Source organism: Bidens hawaiensis, unplaced genomic scaffold, assembly GCF_021521415.1.
Source record: "Bidens hawaiensis isolate Kalapana, Puna unplaced genomic scaffold, B.hawaiensis_p1.1 tig00024994_1, whole genome shotgun sequence".
NCBI classification, from domain to species: domain Eukaryota; kingdom Viridiplantae; phylum Streptophyta; class Magnoliopsida; order Asterales; family Asteraceae; genus Bidens; species Bidens hawaiensis.
The window spans coordinates 39,572-61,444 of NW_027493968.1; the positions used below are offsets into that span (position 1 = coordinate 39,572).

General features: G+C 34.4%; 4 protein-coding genes and 1 pseudogene across 5 annotated transcripts; 2 read left to right on the forward strand and 3 right to left on the reverse strand.

Annotated features, from left to right (window-relative positions):
- Window positions 1–2,183: 2,183 nt before the first annotated feature.
- LOC143570484 (glutaredoxin-like) lies at window positions 2,184–3,583 on the forward strand. Its single transcript, XM_077056125.1, has 4 exons — window positions 2,184–2,353; window positions 2,783–2,871; window positions 3,224–3,322; window positions 3,406–3,583. Exons 1-4 carry the CDS (start codon window positions 2,256–2,258, stop codon window positions 3,498–3,500), a joined length of 381 nt encoding a protein of 126 aa, XP_076912240.1. The 5' UTR covers window positions 2,184–2,255; the 3' UTR covers window positions 3,501–3,583.
- Window positions 3,584–5,595: 2,012 nt separating this feature from the next.
- LOC143570485 (M phase phosphoprotein 10-like) lies at window positions 5,596–10,681 on the reverse strand. The gene is made up of 12 exons (XM_077056126.1): window positions 9,981–10,681; window positions 9,833–9,888; window positions 7,937–8,129; window positions 7,724–7,837; window positions 7,423–7,629; window positions 7,293–7,334; window positions 7,114–7,182; window positions 6,945–7,016; window positions 6,807–6,860; window positions 6,560–6,701; window positions 6,233–6,292; window positions 5,596–5,849 (listed from the first exon to the last, which is right to left on the reverse strand). Exons 1-12 carry the CDS (start codon window positions 10,599–10,601, stop codon window positions 5,833–5,835), a joined length of 1,647 nt encoding a protein of 548 aa, XP_076912241.1. The 5' UTR covers window positions 10,602–10,681; the 3' UTR covers window positions 5,596–5,832.
- A 3,853-nt stretch (window positions 10,682–14,534) lies between these two features.
- Window positions 14,535–16,927, forward strand: LOC143570486 (protein TRIGALACTOSYLDIACYLGLYCEROL 2, chloroplastic-like). Its single transcript, XM_077056127.1, has 4 exons — window positions 14,535–15,432; window positions 16,250–16,365; window positions 16,445–16,535; window positions 16,616–16,927. Exons 1-4 carry the CDS (start codon window positions 14,536–14,538, stop codon window positions 16,706–16,708), a joined length of 1,197 nt encoding a protein of 398 aa, XP_076912242.1. The 5' UTR covers window position 14,535; the 3' UTR covers window positions 16,709–16,927.
- On the reverse strand, window positions 16,827–18,432 carry LOC143570487 (peptidyl-prolyl cis-trans isomerase FKBP13, chloroplastic-like). Its single transcript, XM_077056128.1, has 5 exons — window positions 18,073–18,432; window positions 17,919–18,011; window positions 17,466–17,526; window positions 17,106–17,174; window positions 16,827–17,023 (listed from the first exon to the last, which is right to left on the reverse strand). Exons 1-5 carry the CDS (start codon window positions 18,385–18,387, stop codon window positions 16,959–16,961), a joined length of 603 nt encoding a protein of 200 aa, XP_076912243.1. The 5' UTR covers window positions 18,388–18,432; the 3' UTR covers window positions 16,827–16,958.
- Window positions 18,433–18,862: 430 nt separating this feature from the next.
- On the reverse strand, window positions 18,863–21,467 carry LOC143570488 (uncharacterized; annotated as a pseudogene). Its single transcript, XR_013141937.1, has 9 exons — window positions 21,414–21,467; window positions 21,267–21,341; window positions 21,008–21,093; window positions 20,830–20,886; window positions 20,642–20,733; window positions 20,477–20,549; window positions 20,319–20,394; window positions 19,177–19,267; window positions 18,863–19,078 (listed from the first exon to the last, which is right to left on the reverse strand). The product of XR_013141937.1 is annotated as an uncharacterized LOC143570488 (transcript).
- Window positions 21,468–21,873: the final 406 nt, after the last annotated feature.

The following is a 21,873-nucleotide window of genomic DNA, read 5'->3' on the forward strand; positions in this document are numbered from 1 at the left end:
AAAGTGGTCAAGGAAGTATATATTATAGCAATCGCGCTTAAAGTATAAATGAAAGGAGTGAAACAAAGTGTCGCTTCAGGAAACATGGGTATTGAAGATCTTAGCCGGAAAGAAAGATATCAAATTTCTACCAAGATAACTCGAGGTTCCAACCAACAAGAATCCTAATGAACCTAAAAAAAGGATAATAGCACAGCAGAAATTACTTATTTTTCGAGCTCCCTTTATAGGTTCTATCCATATATGTTCTGATCGACAACTCATACTTGATCCCGTTGCTTTTTTGGAATTGAGAGAATACCCCAAATGAATTTGACTTAAGTCTGTTTGTTATCTAAGTAACTCGCATCAACTAGCACTAGTTTGAACTAGTTTGATGTGAACCATTGGATTGTGGTCAAAATCAAATATATATTTCACTGTATTTGCATATATAGGTTCTCATGATTTGGCTATTCAATCACTAGTATTGCGATGCATTTTATATAAAACTAGATCATCAAATAAAGAAAAACATAATTTGGTATGCATCTTTAAAATATTATTATCTATTTTCTCCCACATGCCGCAGTGAAACACCATTTTCACAAAGCAATCTAATTCATAATCTTTTCTAAAAATCTCTAATATTATATAAGTATAATTGTTTTATTATATATACTTACATGAAGGAAGTGGTGTGTGTTCATTTGGTTTCTAAGACCGTTCGTAATGGGACGTCTTCCCCACCCACAACCTCTCAAAACGTTGGGAACACCCCAGGGGCGCCTTCAAGGTTTTGGAGGCAAGCGATGCCCCCCCCCCCCCCCCCACACACACAAGAGTGATGTTGAAGGTGACCAAACGGCAAAAGACTACTTTCGGGTGGCCCAATTCAACCGTAAGAAGCTCTTAAGCACCTTCAAGTTATCTCATGTTACGGGAAAACCCGTTCCCCCCGAAGGCTCACTGATCCTGAGTGCCCTTAGGATTAAACTGGAGATCACACGAAGATTTCAGTCTTCTTTCATTGAGTCCTCATGCCTCCAAAGTATTGAATGTTTGTATATGTATTATCACGAGCATACTTAAAAGTGTAATAAAAAGTTAAATATGTTAATATAATTATTCAATATGTTTTGGCAAAGCATGTTGATCATTAACATCTTTGAAAATTAATACAAGAAAATAGTGAATTTACTTCTTAGCAGAAATTGTTTTTTATTTCTTTACTCCGTAATATATAATAAGTCTATATTATGTTATTCTTTAATCTTTATTGTCAACATTTTCAAAAATTATAACAATAAAAGTAAAAACTTATTATATATATTTTTTTAAAACAAAGGGTTTTGAATAAACTAAAAACGCATATTGCCTCATCATTTCAAGGGTTTTATGTAAATTTCTTGCAAAGTTAGCTTTGAACCTAAACTAATTATTTTTACGTACATATGATTGAAAGATTACTATTTAAATTAGGCTGGATCAGTTAACTCATTAGTTTTCTGATAAAAATGAATAAAACTTTAATCACTTAAAAAAACATATACTATCAATATTTTAAATGAGATATCTGGTCTAGGGACCACAGATGAAATAGTACCGGGCATCTTTGTACCTGACCCCAAAAAAAAACAAATATGGCAGATGGGAGACAATAGGCAATGTTGTAAGTGGGACACAACTGTCACCAGCCATACCATCACAACGATTCTAAGCGAGACACGCGGCACTAACATCTTTTTATTGTTTATTTAATGTCATAAGGCTAATTGTTTAACATCTAGTCTCACTTGCCATATATATTATATTGTCCATTTTGTTCATAAGAAGTACAAAAATTTATTATTTTGACTATTCGGGTGGAGACTTTTTATGACATCACTCGCCCATGAATCACCTCTACCTAAACACACTTAATTATGATTTATTAGTTCTCGAGCCATCCACGATCATTACGCTAAAGACGTGTTAGTGATATTTAAGATGAAAAATTCCTTTTAATTCATTCTCTTTCATTCCATACAATGTGAACTATCTCTATCTCATCTTATATCAAAATAAAAATTCTATTTACTTTTGAAGAAGTTTCTACAACTTTCCTCCTTCCGTGATGTTGATTCTTATGTAACTAACGGCGTTACAGATGAGGTCAGAATCAAGTGTGAATACACTAAGCGGATGCCGGCTTGATCCACATGGTTTGGTTAGGTTAGGTCAGGTTAGCTTGGACAACAAGCAGCAGCAGGCACCGTTATATTATTATATTATAAATGGGGAGCGGAAGAAGAGAGGCATCGAAAGAAGAAAAAGAAATGGCACTTTCGAAAGCTAAGCAACTCGTTTCCGATAATCCCGTCGTCGTCTTCAGGTCAGATTACGATTCAAAATGAACCTAATTGCTTCATTTTGATACTAATTTGAATCTAATTGCTTAGTTTTGCTGCAAAATTGAACCTAATTGCTTGTTTTTTTCTACTATTTTTAATATAATTGCTTGATTTTGCTGCAAAAATGAACCTATTTGCTTGATTTTGCTACTAATTTGAATCTAGTTGCTTAGTTTTGCTGTTAGACTGAACTTAATTGCTTGATTTTGCTACTAATTTGAATCTAGTTGCTTAATTTTGCTGCTAGACTGAACCTAATTGCTTAATTATGCTGCTAGCTAGCTTAAACCTAATTGATTAATTTTGATATTATTCATCAACACGATCGTTTTATCTCACTGAATGATGCTGTGTTCATCATCACAAATCTCTCTGATTAGGAATTAAGAAATTTGACTTGATTTTTGCAGCAAAACCTGGTGCGGATATTGCAAGGGCGTGAAGAAAATGTTCTCGGAGCTTAACGTGACATACAAGGTTATTGAATTGGATGAAGAAAGTAAGTTCTCAATCATTTCATCAGTTGATCCATGATCCATATAGTCTACAGTTAGTTATATTAGTTAGTTAATTGGTTATAGCACTCCTACTTTTCAATAGGATCGGTTTTGTCATTCAAAAATAGTGGTGGTGCAGCTTATTGCTCAATACCTGTCTCTTTTATTATTGTAATTGGATCCTTTCGAAAGAACCAAAGTAACAGAAAAATAATAATAATAATAATAATAATGTATTGATCTTGCTTAAGGTTTATATTATCATCATCTTTACACATTAATGATAATAATAATAATGTTACCACTTACCTGAAAGCTTTTAGAAATGGGACTAATTATTTATGGATTTTGAAGGTGATGGTGGTGAAATTCAATCTGCTCTAAAGGAGTGGACTGGTCAGAGTACTGTTCCTAATGTGTTCATCGGTGGGAAGCATATTGGTGGCTCAGATGGTGAGTTTTTTTCACTGTTTTATGTCGGTTTTCGAGTTTTTGTTAATGGTGGATTAAGTTAATGGTATGGTATTTGTTTGCAGCTTGTATGGAGAAGCATCGAGCCGGGAAGCTGGTGCCGTTGCTGACCGAAGCAGGTGCAATTGCTAGCAAGTCTGCTCAGATTTCCAGCATATAAATGTTAAAGATTGGTGCGTAATAATATGAAGTGGTTGTGATTGTGGATGAATGTTTCGTTTAGTGTGTGTTGATCTTATGATAAAATGATAGATTTTTAAATATGATGTGTGTTATTCTCTATTACATCACATCACATCACAAGTTGTTCTTTGTTTATTTACATGTCATTTTCACTTGACAAATTTCTTACCTATGTTTATTCACGAGTCACTTTAACTCATTAACAGGTTCATCCAACCTCTTATTCGTACAAAGGTGGTTTAGTAATAAAATGTTTTTAGAACCCAAGCATCTTACCATATGTTTATTCACGAGTCGCTTTCACCTATTAAAATAATCTTCTAACCTCTTCTTTCACCCATTAAAAGAATCTTTTAACCTCTTATTCGTTTCGTTTGAAGGCGGTCTAATAATAAAATATATTTTAGAACCACAAAGTAATTTGATTGTTCTTAATAATGCTACACCAACGCCTACAACGGGACTCGTTTACTCATGTGTTATCTTCTATTACATCACGTCTCCTTCAATGAGACTCGAAATTTCATATGATTGTTTTGGACAAAAATCAGCTAAGGATCAATTATCCAAATCTGTTATGTGAGGTAAGGTGCTAATTCGATAATAACAAATGTATAAGCGTGATATCGGTGAACACAATGGTTTGATCACGAAGGAAAAAGCCCTTAATCACGATAGTCTTACTTCGGTCAAAACTTAACGAGGCAATCGTTGGTAAAATAGCTCCGGTCGAAGATTAATAGGATAATCTTTGGTCGAAGTACTTTAGTCAATGATCAACAAGGTAACCTTTGGTCGATGAGTATATGGTTATCGTGGTCTCCGGCACAAAATACCTCCGGACGGTGAAAACTATCACCGTCGAGTTTATTAATGAACAAAAGTGATTACAAATAAATGTGGAGTATATGTTCGAGATTACAATGAAAGCTAGTGTATAGAGAGAATAATTGCTTCTGCTCTAGTGTGTGTGTAAGTACATGTGTCTATTTCTATCGATCATACTCAAATATATAAGGAAAAAGTAATTAACAAACTTAACGACTTCATCCTATAAATCTGCTAGTCTTCCATTATTCACCAACGTGCTCTTTGACCACGTGCACTCACTAGCGAATAAAGCGGTAGACCAGGTCTAGATACCGTTATTTAAACGTCAATCTTCTAGAGTGTTTGTTCATAATCAGCTATGTTGAATTAGGATCCTAGATTCATGTTCCAGCTATAGGATGTCCCATGAGGATAACTGATGCAAGTTCGTCTTGAAGTCGATATACCTGTCTAACACATCACCATACTAAACGCAATTATTAGCAAACAAACAATACCGAGGATCGTCGATCCTTTATATCCTGATATATACTTCAAGGATAAACTATCCATAAGACAATCAAGGATAAATGATTCTCAGTATAAAAACCGTGGCCTAAGAATGATATTTAATCATGTGTTATACATCACATCACAAGTTGGTCTTTATTTACAAGACACTTTCACTTCACAAATTTTTTACATAAGTTTATTCACGAGTCGCTTTCACTCATTAACATATTCATCTAACCTCTTATTTGTTCAAAGACGGTCTAATAGTTACGTAATTTGATTGTTCCTAATAATAACCAACGCCTAGTCGCCTACAATGGGACTCTAACTTTTAGTCTCCAAGAGAGTGAAAGTGCCTTATAACACACCAAGATACCATTGGACTCAAACTTTTCTTCAAGAGAGTGAAAGCGCCTTATAACACACCAAGATACCATTGTGTCAAAAGCTCTTTGATAAGAATAAATAAAATATAGATATTTGACAAACTTCGTAACATCATCGTTTTACTTTTCACTCAGAAGATGACATGTCTACACTTAAGCCATCATATTATTACAAACCATCTATAGCAGCCTGAGTTGGCTCAAAACACTTTGTTGCCAATCTTTTACATCTTTTCATACAACTTTGTTTCTTTATTAATTTCTGCATTTTAGTTTCAAGAATTACGTGTAATATAAAGATTGCAAGCAGATAAAATAAATCTGTCACATTAAATTGAACTAAATACAGGCAAAAACCTGCATTTAGAAAACAGAATCAAATTCAAAAACAGTTTCTCATCTTCAAAATCAATACCCAAATCATATATCATCTTTTTAACATCTATAGTAACATTTAAAACAAAACTTCTCCAAATGATTAATGGCTATTGTAAAATAACACTTATAACAAAACTGTTTAGTCTCCTGAGCACTGCATCTTCCCCGTATGCACAGAATCAAAACCATCATGTCAATTCTCAAACAAACATGAGCCTGAAATTAGGATTCTTCCTTTCCTGTGTATTATAGAAACAAAATTAATTAATAAATATCTATGCAACACAGAGTTGATGTTTCGGGTCAGTTGCATATATGTCCTTCCAAATTTGATAATACCAAACTATCATTTTACTAAATAAAACAAAATCGGTTACTTACCAGAGTAAAGTATACCAAGAGAACTTTACGAGTCGAATTGATTCACATTTTTTGTTCCGTACCATGTCCGTTATCAGTAAAATGTATTTTAATAACTAGTAAGCTAATTTCATTTTATTTGCTATGTAATAAAAAATATTATTGAAGACTTTTTTGACAAGGTGCTATGAAACTATGATATATCATATATATTAAAATATGTAGCTTTTAAAAGAATATATAAGAAAAGTAAGGTCCTCACCATCAATGGCTGTTTGCGTGTTTTCTCGTGGCTTCTTCGCCGTCTTCTTCGCGTTCTCAGCTGTCATCATCATTCATATTAAACAATGAGATAATCATTTAACGTATTAAACATGATTAAAACAAACTATCATTAAAATATTGATCTAGCTTGTTTTTAGTAGAAGAATTTTGGGAGGTTATAATTTATAAACACTTGCCTACGATATAGACTACATTCAATCCGTAATCCATTTAGCCGAGTTTTTTTCTGGTTATAATAAAGCAAATCAACTGATTTTCACATACACCGGTTGAACTTGTCACAGATTCATATAAATAGGCCTACCTTTAAATTTCCTTTTAATGCTAGCTCTCCTTCTCTTTCTATCTGCCTGTGTTAACTCTGATTCTTCCTTAATGTCACCTTTACCAGAAAAAACCTCCTCAGGTGCCAGCATGGCAGCATCCGACACCGCCAGTGGGGCAATCTAAATCCATTAAAAACATCAGATACTTAATATTTTAACCAAAACAAAATATGAAGAGCGTAGATTAAGCATGACGAGGTAAATAAAATGCAAAGAAATGAATACCTCTTCCATTGCTAGAGCAGGTACATTTGTTTGAATAGACATGTCTTCAATCACCTGTTTACAAATATTTCATTTATGCGTTAGTATTAAAACTTAAGAAGGGCAAAAAACAAAGATGTACGGATAATGGATTCATACTGGTTTTGGAGTGAAGTGGAAATGTGAGAGCGCGTCCAACTTTAAGCATAGTTTCTTGAAAAGAAGACTAGCCTAACAACATACAATGAAATATCCATATAGATTTAAGGTAAAAATATATAAATAAAAATAGAGCAGTAACTACACATAGTATAAGAAAAAGATGCACCTCCTTCTTTTGCTCGTCAGAGAAAGACAACGCTTGTGAAACCAGTCCAGTTTTTTGAGCATACTCATCCTGCATAAAGATAACAAGTAAAACAAAACTTAATATCTATGTAATATATAAATAGGGCATGAGTATTAAACAAAGCAGCCAAAAGACAGCTTAAAGCAGACAACACTAACCGCATATAGTTCACCAAGGCCCTTCTTACTCTGATTTTCATCCTGCAAAGTTAACATTCAAGAATTATATCCTCACAAACATACATAAAACCAACAGATAGCATAAGTAATTAGAAGTCTGATGCTTTACCAGTTCCTTCATTTCCCTTGGTGCTTTGGAAGGTAACCTATTAACTTTTTGTACATCATCAAAGTGCCCCTCGGCTATACGTTTCATAATTAGTTCTTCAATCGACTGAGAAACCTCCTCTGTGATGACAGGTGGCGGCTTTGCATTCCGTTCCCAATCCAAATCAACTTCTAACGCACTATTTTTAGGTCTTTTAGTAGCAGTTACCTGTCACAATACACCCAAGTAAACAAACAAATTGCTAACAAAAACTACATGTCCCAAAGTTACACAAATAATAATTAAAATTAAAATTATGTACCTCTCCCCGCATAGTCCATTCCTTTGCTTCTAAACTTTGCTTCTCCACTTGCTCTATTTTAGCACGTTGTTCTAAAAGCTGCTTCTCGTATGTAGAAAGATTTTCTTTCTTTGGCTATAAAAGTGAATAACAAATGTACATTACTCAAATCATTCCAGTATCTAACAGTAAAACAATAGAGTGGTAAATATGTTATGAATATATAAATAATACCTCCTCATCAGATGACACGTCATCGTCATCGTCTTCTTCTTCTTCTTCTTCTTCTCCATCACCGTCTTCTTCGCCTGTATCTGAATCCTCATATTCTTTTTCATAGCTCATGTTCATATCTTCAACTTCCTTTTTCGCTTTAGGTTTCTTGTCTTGGTCATTTTTCTTATTGGATGTAAAAAAGTCATGGTAACTGCCAAAAGAAAACAACAATATTCAGAACTCAATGTTAGCACTTGATGCAAAGAACAACCTGGAATGCATAAACAAACAGGAGTTGTTAGAACACAAACATGTAGATTTATCATCATTTAGGAGACTTAAAGTTGGTGAGTGTGAGTATTGGTGGGCACTTCACTGTAAACAAGTGAGTGGGAGTGTGCATACGTTTCGCGTGTTTTAGGGGTTCCTGGGTAGCATGATGTGTTTAAAACTTTAAATATTCGAGCATGCTACTGACAGAAACCTGGTTCGGGTTAATACCCATAATGCCAAATGGGTCAAGTCATTTAAAGAATATATTTAGTTTCCCGCCTGTCATTTAACTTAAAGAGTATTCAAAGGAGAGTCAAAGTCAAAGGCTTAATTTGAGAAGTCAAATGCTAAAGTAATGGAGAAGTTTCAACACTCATTTAAATTAAATAGGCCTAGGGTCATATCTTTAAGAAGGTCAATGTTTAATTATTACTATCTAAATATTAGGTTTTCTTTAACCTTGTATAGAAGACTTCCCATCTCGAATCGGGCAATCGGAGACCTCCCATCTCGAATAGGGTTATTATGTTCAAGTAATTGAATCGTTTGTTTGAGACCAGATTCTAGACTCTATCAGCTACACAGGTTTGAAATACAGAAATAACACAAGATTAGGTGTGAGCAAGTTGGAGAAGACCGTTCAAGATGGACACATCAGCAAGACAAGACAGATTGCATGATCAATATAGGAGGCTCTCAAACACATACAGGCACGAAATGTTACCGGTTGAGTCAAAGGAACCTTGCGTTTGTGAAGTAAATGGTACCAGAACCATCCATACAACATAATGAATAAATTCAAAATAAAAGACAGAAGATGGAAAAGAACATTCAAGATGGAGGTAGGGCTGATATCTAATGGAATAAGGAAAGAGGCTGCAATTTAACACCTTAGCTTGAAAGTTTTCAAGATGATTAAATAAACGGAAAAGGAACAGTGTGCCAATGCTAAGGAAAAGGATTGTTTATTGATGGCACATGGTTAATATGCCAATGCTAACTCAGATAGGTGATGGCAGTAGATTCATGCTTAAAGCTTGTATAAAGCTAACTACTATATGTCCTCTGATGTAATATATGTTGTGGTTCGTTTCAGCTCCTGGATGAGTTGTGAAAACTGGTCTTGTTTTATTCATAGTTATCAAATGCGTTAGGCGCACTCAAGGCGCATAGGCCTCGTCAGGGGCCTAGACACAAGGCGCAAAAAAAGCGAGGGCCTAAGAAAAATAAGCGCACTCAGATAAAAAGTTAAAAATATATTACGTATATGAAAAAGAATATTATTCTTCAAATAAAACAAACAAAAAATATTATATAGCATTTAATACATCTAATTAGTACCAACAGTTCTAAAATAGTCAAGATTAGTAACAAAATGTATCAATATAATGCCTTTGACATCTCCTAGATCTAAGTTTCAATAGCACCCCTAGCGTTTCTTTTACTCGGCTTTTATGTGCTCATGTTCTTTGCATAGGCAATGCCAAAGCACTCACCCAGGAACTAGAAGCGCATTTATTGAGCCTCGATTGAAAAATGGGCACAAGAAGGGAGGGCTTTTAAAAACTATAGTTTTATTTATGTAAGTTCATTTTTGCTTGTCAAAAATATAAAGAGACTTTAATGCATAGAAAAGATTACTTGATCTCTTCAGACTCTGAACCATCTTCAACCCCTGCCATATCCAGAATTCCAAGCTGCAGTAACACAAATAAACAATCAAATTATTCAACATAAATTAACACAAATTAGACTAATTTACTAACAAAATTAAGTTAAATCATTCCACCTCATCATCATCTTCATCTTCATCTTCTTCATCGTCGTCTTCATCATACTTTCTAACGGCTTTCTTCGCCGCTTTATTCTTCTTATTAGTTCCGAAATCTCCATCCTCATCATCATGCATCAACTCCATCTCTTTCAAATCCAAAAACTCATCCTCAATTCCACTTCTCTTTCTCTCTTTAACTTCTCCCTTCTTTCCACCTTCAATCTCATCATCATCATCATCATCATCATCCACGTCATCATCTTCTTCTTCCATATCATCATATTCTTCACTCTCTTCCTCTAAACCTACCTCCTTCTCATTCTCATCACGTCTAAACATATTCACAACCTCCTTGGGATCCTTCTCAAACTTATTAACCTGACAGCGTAAGGCGGGGATCAACGGCTGAGATTGGAGGTCCATCTGCTGCCAAATCTGCTCCGCGTCGAACTTCTCGTCCACTAGGAGGCGTTTGAACGGTGATTTGGGAGTGTAGGGTTTGAGTAAAGCGAATAGGTGTTCGGATGCGGTACGAGCGATGGAAGCGATGTCGGACGATGGCGTTAGGTACATCGTCGGCTCCGTTTGTTTCAGCCGGTGAAGTGCTTCTACTCCGGCGGAAGGTGTCGCCGCCATAGCTAATCGGCCGGTGGTGGTTTGTTGATTGAGCAGAGCAAAAGAGGTGTTTTGACCAGGTGTTAGGGTTTTAGTACACAAAGGGGATTAGGGATATATGACCCGTTTTCTTTCGAAAAAAAAATACATAGAACTCAATTAACCCCACCTGACTCAAACCCGAATAAGTTAATTAGGGGCGAGTTCAATAGGGTCAAGAAGCATTAATCGGGAACCCAAATTGTTAATGGGATCGGATTTTCGGTTTCATTTTTTGAAGAAAAAAAATGAGTTTCGGGTTAACTCAAATAACCCAATTAGTGGTGATACTTAACTTCAAATACAATGATGGAATGTGTAAATGGTGAAACAAGCAAGAAATAGTCAATACTGGAAGTTTTATTGGCGGGATGTTCATCTAATTAAACGAACAAATATAAACGTATGTTTCACTCGTTCATCTATGTTCATGAACGTTTGTTTATGATAATTCATTTAAGTTTGTTTATGTTCGTTTTTATTAAATTTTATTTGCATTATAAATTATATCACCCTAATATAATAATATGTTTTATATCTGTTTGTTTGTGTTCGTTAATATATGTATATTTATGTTCCTTCATGTTAAAGAATTGTTTGTTTAAATTTTAAATAAAAGAACACGAACATGTTCATTTTTTAACTAACTAACATGAACACAGATATTTGTTCAATTAAGAATTCGTGTTTGTTTAAAGTTAAATGAATGAACACGGACATGCCTTTGCTCATGCCCCTTCGGTTCGTTTACATGCCTATGTGTAATTATAAGATAATTGCTTGTGAAAGAAATTGAAAATTAAGTGGAATGTGAAATTTTGTAGCCCCCAAGTTACAAACACAAAAGGCAACTTACAATTATAAAGTAACATGGTTAACCCAATTAACCTGAATAACATGAACCTTAATAGGGGCGGATTGCGAGTTAGATTTCCCGAAACCCGGTCGAGTTGACCCGATGAACACCCCTAATTACAATGCAACGGCAAATAAATGAGTAACTAGTTGAGCCACAACTCTCCTTTTGAATAGCAAGCAAGTACTGGAGATTATCACCACTGAACTTGCAACTGCCTGTGTAGAGGTGTAAAAAAGCCGAGCCCAGGCTCGTTTAGACAATTAGGCTCGATCCTCGAGCTCAATTCGCTTAGAGCTATATTTCCAAAGCTCGACTTGCTTAGAGTTACATTTCTAAAGCTCGAATTCGACTCGCCTATTATTTATTATCTAATTATTTTTATCATATGTAAGTATATATCAATAGTTTGTATATCAACATATTAAATAAAAGTTATATAAATAAAAAGCTTGTTTAGGGTTGCGATCTGGCCTAAGCTCGAGACATATGAAGCTCGGGCTTGAGCTCGTTTATTAAATGTGACTTATAAAGCTTGAGCTCGAACTTGTTTAAACTCAACTCGATTTGACTTTTCACCGAGGCAATCGAGTGGCTCGGCTCGTTTACACCTGTATGTTGGTGAAGTAAGTTACACATGAAGAATAAGTTACAACTGACAGGGATAAAAGACATCAATGGCATGCAATTATCTTTAATAGTGGCAGATCGAGACTAATGTAATATAAATGTCTTGATTGTTAATTATGTTGTAACCATTTTTGCTAATTCGACGAATGTTTATATACGATGAGGAGATAATCATAGCAATATTCTTTTAAGAATTAAGACGCCCACGTTTCATTCTTGTTTTCGAATTTCGCTGAACTGACACACAAACTACACTTGAATTTATATCATCTATTGTATGTATTCACACGCTTAACTAGTTTTATCTCGAACTTGAACTAGCTAGAGTTGAGTCATATGTATAATCAATTAAGTTGTTGAAAGTGAATACGTATATACACTACACCACCTTTGAAGTAGACAATTTACGATAGTGCACATCTAGCGGTCCAATCAATAAGACAACAACTTTGGTGCACATGCGATTGTGGGGAATGACCACTATTCTATACTTGGTGCAGAGAACACGTCGAAGTTCACAACTTTAATCCATTTTACGTGTGAAAAAAGTTATAATATTATATTTGCTTTAGTTCTAGCGTATCTAGTGGATAAATAAATCTTAAAAGCTTTTAGAAGGAACTTAATCAAATAGCTTAAAATGTTAAAACTGTTAATTAACTTTGTTAAATTAGAATAAATCACCGAATTTTATAACAGTTATACTTAAGAAAATGAAATGGGAAAACAAACAATCATTTAATTATTGAATCTTGAATACAAATGTACAATAATAAAAAAAAGGAAATTTTCTTTTTTACGAACGACAATTTTCAATAAATCGGCAAATTAGCAAGACTCTAAACGAAAAAAACAACAAACGAGTTACAAAGAAAATACACGAGTCTTTCCAATTTAGAACCTTAAACAAGAAGTTGTTTAATCTAAAGAAATTACAAATATTTAATCTCTTCCATAACTTTATGCATCACAACGGCTTTATCTTCAAAGACTGCATCGTTTCTCGCCTTCCAAATACACCAACAAGTCGTCATTATGTATATATATATGTGTAGAGCCTACTTCTTTTTATTGCTTAACGGAAATTAACTCTTTATTTCTTATTATATACTCTCTTCTCGCTCATTATGAAATCATATTATAACGCACACAAATATTCATAACTAGTCCTTTTAAAGTATGAAAGCTATATTAACTATACGCACAATACTATTTAAATTTAACTTTATAAGATTTGATATCAGATTCAACAAACATATGAGTAGGCATAACATCCTAGTTTATAAAGAAAAGATTTTTCAAACTTCAATACTTCTAACCATATAACCATTCATCACCTTGACTCGTTTTTCATTCATCACATTATATCCTAACAACTTTACTAAAAAAAATAGGTTGTTATCTTGGTAATAACATTTAATATATTATGCCATGCCCATATCATGCGATGGTGGGAATGTGGGGCGTTCCCAATCTCACGGTCACTCCTAACTATATTATTCTTTTTCCCTGTTATATTTAGCATAAACCCCGATTTCTATCATAGAATTTATTTTTATTTTCTTATAAAATCTATTAAGTGTTTATAGTTTAGATTGGGGCTAACTCACTTGACAAAGACACACGTCTATTAGAGAAAATGTCGAAGTAACAAAATATAGTAGTCTTTTCAATGAATGATCCGTGCTTAAGTATAATATACTTTATTTTTCACCATCTATTAAAAAGTAAAAATTGTGGCTCATATTTAAAGTTGTGATGTGTAGAGGTTACAGTTTTCACTAATATAATGCTTTAAATTTAAGTTTTTACGTTGTGAAATGTGTGTTCTTGAACTATTTGAATGTGTTATTGGCTCAAAAATAGATGGGTCACAAAAGTGTAAAGTGGCTAAATCCGATTCAATATCTTTTTGACCACCCATAAATTATCTGCAGATCCAATATACATGTTATAAAGCATAAAGCACCAGTCGATATAAAAGCTAAACCAATCAAGAAACAAACATGCCTTTTAATGGGGATGGTATTTTAATATTTTATTCATTTATTTGTAATATAAAAAAGTTTTATTCTTTTATTTCTAGTCATTAAATTTATAAAATTACACAACTATCCTCATGTGTTTTGCAGATGACTGGTTTTAACGAGAAACTTAATCGGGTTATGACCAAATGACATAACGTGATAAAGCTTTTAATCAAAAAGGATGTTTCTTGACATTTTTCGTTAAAAGGCATCCGCTAAAAATCATGTAAACATAAAAGACGAGTGTTGCTATCTTTCCTTTGAAAAAAGTAGGAATATTTAGAGTCTCAGTTTATAAAAAAAAATAATTTTTCCAATAAATATAACCTAAGATGAAGATTGAAGAGTGCAAAAATAAATATTGTTTGGTGGGCTATTGGTGATTACATGACTGCAAAAGAGTATGCAGTATTCATTGCTTCACTCCTTTATCATTTTCTATTCTATTCTATCACATTACCCCCAATTCAATCCAATCCAATCCAATCCAATCCAATCCAATCCAATGGGTGCAGTAATTATTCCAATTTCTGCAAAATGGGTTACCCCAAAACCCCAATTCACAACCCTCAATTCACTCCCAAAAACACGCTCACTCACCGTCAAATCAGCCTCTGAAAACACCCAGCAACCGTCTTCCAAACACCCACTTGCAGCTGTTCTCGATATCCCTCGAACCATCTGGAAACAATCCCGGCACCCACTAGGCGATTTCGGGTTCGGTGACAGGAGCGTTTGGGAAGGTGGGGTGGGTTTGTTTATTGTTTCCAGCACCGTCTTACTCGCACTCGGTTTGGTGTGGTCAAGAGCCCTTCTCTTAAACTCTAGGCTTAGAAAATACATTGCAGTGTTTGAGTTTTCGCAGGCTTGCGGGATTGAAACCGGTACACCGGTTCGGGTCAGAGGGATCACCGTGGGTAATGTGATCCGCATTAACCCCTCGTTAAAATGTATCGAAGCGGTCGTTGAGGTTGAGGATGTTAAAACTGTAATTCCTAGGAATTCATTGGTTGAGGTGAATCAGTCTGGGCTTTTGATGGAAACTATGATTGATATTACGCCCCGGGATCCGATCCCGACGCCTTCGTTTGGGCCGTTGGATCCGGATTGCGTTAAAGAAGGTGTGATTGTGTGTGATAGAGAGAGGTTGAAGGGGCACCAAGGTGTGAGTTTGGATGCGTTGGTTGGAATCTTTACGCGTCTTGGACGAGAAGTTGAACAGATTGGTGTGGCGAATACTTATGCATTGGCTGAGCGGGCTGCGGCTGTTATTGAGGAAGCGAGACCATTGCTTTTGAAGGTTTCGTATTATAATATGCTCATTTTTTACATTCATTTGTTGGTAAATATTTAGGTGTTAGGATACAAATACAAATAGATTTAATGTGCGAACTGCTAAGCGTACGCTAGTGGTTCAAAACTGTAGAGTAATATTTACTTTAGTTATTTTGTACGATTAGTATGTTCATAGTTATCAAATGTGCTAGGCGCACTCAAGGCGCATAGGCCTCGCCTAGGGCCTAGGCGCAAGACGCATAAAAAGCGAGGTCCTGAAGAAAAAAGCGCACTTGAATAAAAAATTTAAAATATATTATGTATATGAAAAATAATACTATTCTTCAAATAAAATAAACAAAAAGCTATTATATAACATTTAATATCATCTAATTAGTACCAAAAGTTCTAAAATATTCAAGATTCAAATGTAATTCCATAAATTCAATCACAAAATGTATCAATATAATGTCTTTGACCTCTCCTAGATCTAAGTTTTAATAGCACTCCTTGCGTTTCTTTTGCTCGGCTTTTATCTTCTCATGTTCTTGGCATAGACAATGCTGAAGCGCTCACCTAGGAACTAAAAGCGCATTTATTGAGCCTTGCCTGAAAAATGGGTATAGACGCAAGAAGCGAGGGATTTTAATAACTATGAGTATGTTAACTTCATTTGTACCCCGATGCTTGGCATTCGCATTGTTTTTTGATGCATCTGCTATATGATTGAATTTATGATTAACTTGGTTTTAAAAAGCACGCTAGAACAATAGATTGACTCATAACAATAAGTTGTAATGTGTTTTCATGCACGGTGCACCATTAATAGACTACTTTCTCAGATCCAAGCAATGGCTGAAGATGTTCAACCTATGCTGGCAGAGGTTCGAGACAGCGGTCTATTGCAGGAAGTTGAAAGTTTGACCAAAAGTTTAACTCAAGCATCAGAGGATTTGAGGTATGTTATAAGATCGTGTGTTCCTGCACATCTATATTTTGAAGCATCATGTTTATATGATATGTTTGTGATTTGGCAGAAAAGCACATGCATCTATTATGACTCCAGAGAACACGGAGTTGATTCAGAAATCCATATACACCCTTGTTTTTACTTTGAAGAACATTGAGGTAGGTTATCAGTTGATCTTCATTTTTTTTTTCGAACATATATATACTTATATTTCTTGATAAACGTTTGCAACTTCCAGAGTATAACTACGGATATTCTGGGATTTACGGGTGATGAAGCTACTAGGAAGAACTTGAAGTTGGTCATTAAGTCACTCAGCAGGCTATTATGAAGACCAAAAGCTTGATTTAGAATCAAAATGTTTTACAGTCAAAGTGTTTATAGATCCTGTTGTGATTCAGTGTTTACTAGCACGTGGGTCGTTAGTCATTACATAATGACCCGTAGGATTGAAATTTCAAAACATTGGTTACTTTGTATTACCAAATTTTCATAATAGTATGAACACAACATTATTTATATAATAATATTTTACATCAAGTTCAGTACATAGAGCAGTTTGAAGTTCATGATTTCTATCTTCATGCCTTGCCAATGAACTCGACATCGAATAGGAGAACTGAATCTGGTGGAATGATGCAATATCCTGCAAATGAATGCATCATTTGGACATTGTTATATTCAGTATGTTTTGATTGTCGGTTTTGAAATATATGTTTTATGTTTACCTCCTCTGCAACCAGCTCCTCGCTGGCCATACCCGAGTTCTAGAGGAAGCTTTAATGTTTGTTTTCCTCCTAATTTCACAATTGATAACATGAACCGTTAACATGATTCAACGCTAAGTTAAATAATTTATAAAGCACAAAATTTGTAATCTACTCTTCAACTTCTATTTTAAGGTGTTAATTGTGTTAGTATTATTTGTAAACCATGTTAACAAGCTGTTAAACTTGTCATATCATTCGTGTTATCTAACTAATTCTTGTAATACGATTCACTTATCAAACATGTAGTATTGGTCTTTAACCTAATAACACAACATATTTTATCAAAGATTATCGATCTGACGAAAGTGGGTTTCGTACCGGCAAGCATAGGAGGAACACCATCACCACCAAGTATACCTTGATCCCATCCTTTAATCACCTGAAAATTTTTTTAACGGTAAATCTTGTTTCTACTCTACTTTAGATCAATATTTCTAAACTACTTTAAAAGACAGTGTCCTATCAAATTGGCTAGCCCCATTTTGGACCAGTACTCACCTTTATTTAGGGCTGTAAATGAACTGAATCAGACAAGGCCTTGTTCATGTTCGTCCGTTAATATATATATATATATATATAACCTTTAATGGATATACTTTTAAAAAACATAAACGGAAAACTTATCGACACCCAATTAAACAAACATGGCATTTTCGTTCATTTAGCTAAGAAATAAAATTCCTAGCTTGTTCATGTTTGCCCGGTTATTAAAGAAACGAACATAAACCAAGTTAACTTCCGAGTGTTAAAGTTAAAGGTATGGTTGATTACCTCACCAACGCCGATTCGAAAAGTGAGGGGTTTTCCTCGATTGTAGCTGCTATCAAACACCGTTCCACTTTCAAGTTTACCAACATAATGTGCCTGTGACAGTATAAATTAGCATGCATTATCTGATGATGGATATGAATATGATTCCGTTTAACTTGATGAGTTGTCCTTTCTCAGCCTGAGATCCATATCCAAGAAGCTTGTCACAAAATGCAAGTCCTGAATCAGCGACAGTGAACTCACACTCTGCTGCTTCGGCTGATGTAACCACGTCGAAAACCGAGAGAACCAGTCCGAAACCAATGGTGTGTCTTCTTGTCAACTTGAGTACTGCGTGCTTGTTATTGTTATTGGAACAAGAAGCTGGTATTGAGGTTAAACTGATGGTTTGGTGGTGCGATGGAGATGGGGCGGATGAGGACGGAGGTGTCGGAGAGAGAACGGAGGGGAGGAGGAGGGTGGTGGCCATTTCTGCACCATCCACACTTGGAAGTGAGGGATAAGGTGGGAAAGTTAAATACAGATATTTGAGATATATTTTATCGTGGAGGGATATCGGTAATTATAATATCATGCATAAATACATATACGGGTTGGTATCATTTAAGAACTTTAAAAAAGTTAAAAACTCTTAGAAACTCTTTAACAACCAAATATTTTTATAAATTTTTTATATATTAACATTATTTAAGAGTAGTTTTATTATATTTTATATATAAACTTTTTATTACATATATTAGTCACAAGTTTGCATATATGTAAAATTTATGTACTAACAAATTTACATGTGTTAAAAAAACATATATATGTATTACATCGGTAATTTATTAACAAAAAATGATTAACTTATATGTGTCAAATGGATGTGGATATTTATGGTAGTTTGAGTAATGGAGGATGAAAATGATGGTTTAAAACTTTAAATTTAGGTTAGATTTTAATTCATATAATTAAAATGACACAAATGAAAATAAATAAACCTCATTCAATCTTGATATTTAATTGTTCATATCTAAAAGAAGTAAGGTAACATGACTTGATCACTGAATGCTCTTAAGCAATTTCTCTATAAAAATCTTCTGTTGAACCAAGCTGAGAGATTCTGATTTCTGTATAGCATTTCCAACCAGGATCACTGTTGATGCTTGTGATGCATTCACCTGCATATCAGTTTCAGCAAATTCAAAACTATATTAAAAAACAACTGAAAAAAAAACATTTATGCTTTAATATGAACTTATTGTTTCAAGAATCATACCCAAAATCGACCATTTATGCCAACTGCTATCTCAAACGAGAGTTTCTTTCCAAGCCCTTCAAGAACAGGATGAGGCGGAGAACTCAGCAGCCTGAAAATATCAGTTTTATGCATCAAGTAAGTTTCAATGAAATAATAACCAAGTTCAACATTGTTCAAATATAATAATAACTCGCCTCTTCTAACTATAAAAAGTTAGAAACCAATCGGGTTTCATTTAAAAAAACTAGGTCACTTTACTGAGCTAAACCCATAGTTATCAAATACGTTAGGCGCATAGGCCTCGCTTGGGGCTTAGGCGCAAAAAAAGCGAGGGCCCGGGGAAAAGTAAAAAAATTAAAAATGTGTTATGTATATGAAAAATAATACTATTCTTCAGATAAAATAAACAAAAGCTATTATATAACATTTAATATCATCTAATTAGTACCAAAAGTTCTAAAACTGTCATGATTCGAATGTAATTCAAAACTTGAATTACAAAATGTATCAATATAACGCCTTTGACTTCTCCTAGATCTAAGCTTCAATAGCACCCCTTGTGTTTCTTTCGATCGGCTTTTATGTTCTTGTGTTCTTGGCATAGACAACGCCGAAGCGCTCGCCTAGAAACTAGAAGCGCATTTATTGAGCCTCGCCTGAAAAATGGGCCTAGGCGCAAGAAACGAGGGCTTTTAATAACTATGGCAAAACCTAACAAAAAGTAAATGCGAACAACGTAACTGGCCTAAAGAATTTAAATGAATACACTAATGAACGAACTTAAATAAACATAAACTAACAAAAATAAATGAACGTAAACGAACAAAAATAAACGAATTTAAATGAACAAACGTGAATGAGTCACACACATGTTCATTCGTTTATTAAATAAACAAAGTAACAAACATCCTGCTGCGGTTCACTCAACGTTGGTTTCGTTTAGAGGACGAAATTTATGTCACTTGAAAAAACAAAATTTATACAAACTTCTAGCAATGGAACAAAATGAAAACCTGAGTGGTTCTTTTTAGTTAGATAAAAAAGTGTGTGACTTTAGCGGAACACTGAAGAAACTCGGTTGCTAGTTGCTACTATATTAAACATTCACAATAAACTAAATTTGTTAATTAATGATTACATAAATTAATATAAATTTTTACGCTCTTGCGAGGCCAGTGGATGATTCAAACATATAGCCTTCTTTAATTACACCATATTCTGCTGCTTTGCCATTATCTATAAAAAAAGTATGATGAAATATAAGTATCTAACTTTAAACTAATACCAAAACTGTGATACTAGTAAAAACGTTACTAACCATCCATGCATGAAAGTTCGGGGTTCATGCCAGTGTTGGCACTGACCACGCGGACATACAACAAAGTTCCCACCTATAAGTCAACACCTAGGTCAAATGAGAAGTTCTGCTAGATATATTTAACAGAAAATAATAAACAAAAAAGCAGTATTGTTATTATTATACCTCAAACTTTGGTATGTTCCTTCTAGTTCCTCCTTCGAATGCCAAAACAGGTAGAAATGCTAGTGCGGTCCTTTAATGTCCACAAGAAAATTCTGAAACACAGACAAAATAACAAAAAATAAAAATAGAAATTAGACTAAAACGTAAGCCCAAAAATCATTCTGTATAAGAATTAAAATAAAACTTACTTCTGGTTTAGTATCCACCACCACTCCAAGAACATTATCCCCAGCACTGGGTACATACTAGAAAATATAAATGAAGTCAAGTAATATAATATGCATAACAGAATTAACATGTTCATATATAATAATGGTAACACATAAAACTTTATAAAGATATATAGCAATAAGGTTAGAAGGTTACCCTCTTTTGGGAGGTTTCAACCCAATATTTGTTAGGCTTCATAAATCTCAACTTCCCAGCCTTCATTACACAAATGAATCACCATCCTAACAAATCAAATATCCAATTTAACAAACTGTCATTCAATATAAACTAGGGCTGACGTCAACACTCAAAACAGTAGGGATCAATTAAAGTGATGGAGGCAAAATTGAGCATGAATATAGTGAATAACAAGTGTGTGAAACAATAAACCCTAAGAGATTGAAATTGAATGAACCTGGCGAAGGCCGCCTCCGAGCTTGAGGGTTTGATTAGCCATGTTTGTGAGGTCCAATACCACATCTCCTGGAACCTAAATCGCAAAGAATAGAATGAATGGAAAACGGTATACGAGCACGAAAATAAGAAGAATAGAGAGACTTACGACTAACTGATCGATGAAATTTGAAGGCTTGGCTTCCATTGTTTTGCAGACGGTGGTGGAGGGTTTAAGGGCTATGGGTTTATGAGCTAAAACAAAGTGTATTGTTTTTCTTTTAGGACAGAACTATTAGGTGTGCCATTGCGTTGCGACGAAAGGTAATAGTATATGTTCGGTATGAAGGTGTTTTGCGCGGGGTGATGATTCGTTGAGTAAGATGTTTTATTTATTTGGAAAACTAACTATTAACTACATCATAATTACTAAAACGTCGTTTACTATGTTAAGAATGATGGGGTTACCCCTAGAGGTGTACAAATCGGGATTAGGTTCGGGCATTTTTTCTAAAAAGTAAAAACCATACCTTATGTATCAGGTTCGGGTCAAGTATATAACCGGATATTTTAAAACCGTGTATTTGAATACCCCGTTTTTAGGTATTGAAAAAACATTATTTTCATGT

Coding starts and splice junctions, on each gene's coding strand:
- LOC143570484 (XM_077056125.1), top strand. CDS start 2,256: ATGGGGAGCGGAAGAAGAGAGGCATCGAAAGAAGAAAAAGAAATGGCA. Junction 2,354..2,782: donor AATCCCGTCGTCGTCTTCAG/GTCAGATTACGA, acceptor TGATTTTTGCAG/CAAAACCTGGTGCGGATATT. Junction 2,872..3,223: donor TATTGAATTGGATGAAGAAA/GTAAGTTCTCAA, acceptor TGGATTTTGAAG/GTGATGGTGGTGAAATTCAA.
- LOC143570485 (XM_077056126.1), bottom strand. CDS start 10,601: ATGGCGGCGACACCTTCCGCCGGAGTAGAAGCACTTCACCGGCTGAAA. Junction 7,630..7,723: donor AATGGACTATGCGGGGAGAG/GTACATAATTTT, acceptor GTATTGTGACAG/GTAACTGCTACTAAAAGACC. Junction 7,017..7,113: donor CTGACGAGCAAAAGAAGGAG/GTGCATCTTTTT, acceptor GTATGTTGTTAG/GCTAGTCTTCTTTTCAAGAA.
- LOC143570486 (XM_077056127.1), top strand. CDS start 14,536: ATGCAGTATTCATTGCTTCACTCCTTTATCATTTTCTATTCTATTCTA. Junction 16,366..16,444: donor CAAGCATCAGAGGATTTGAG/GTATGTTATAAG, acceptor GTGATTTGGCAG/AAAAGCACATGCATCTATTA. Junction 16,536..16,615: donor TTACTTTGAAGAACATTGAG/GTAGGTTATCAG, acceptor TGCAACTTCCAG/AGTATAACTACGGATATTCT.
- LOC143570487 (XM_077056128.1), bottom strand. CDS start 18,387: ATGGCCACCACCCTCCTCCTCCCCTCCGTTCTCTCTCCGACACCTCCG. Junction 18,012..18,072: donor AGAAAGGACAACTCATCAAG/TTAAACGGAATC, acceptor ATACTGTCACAG/GCACATTATGTTGGTAAACT. Junction 17,175..17,465: donor TGTTCCTCCTATGCTTGCCG/GTACGAAACCCA, acceptor TTGTGAAATTAG/GAGGAAAACAAACATTAAAG.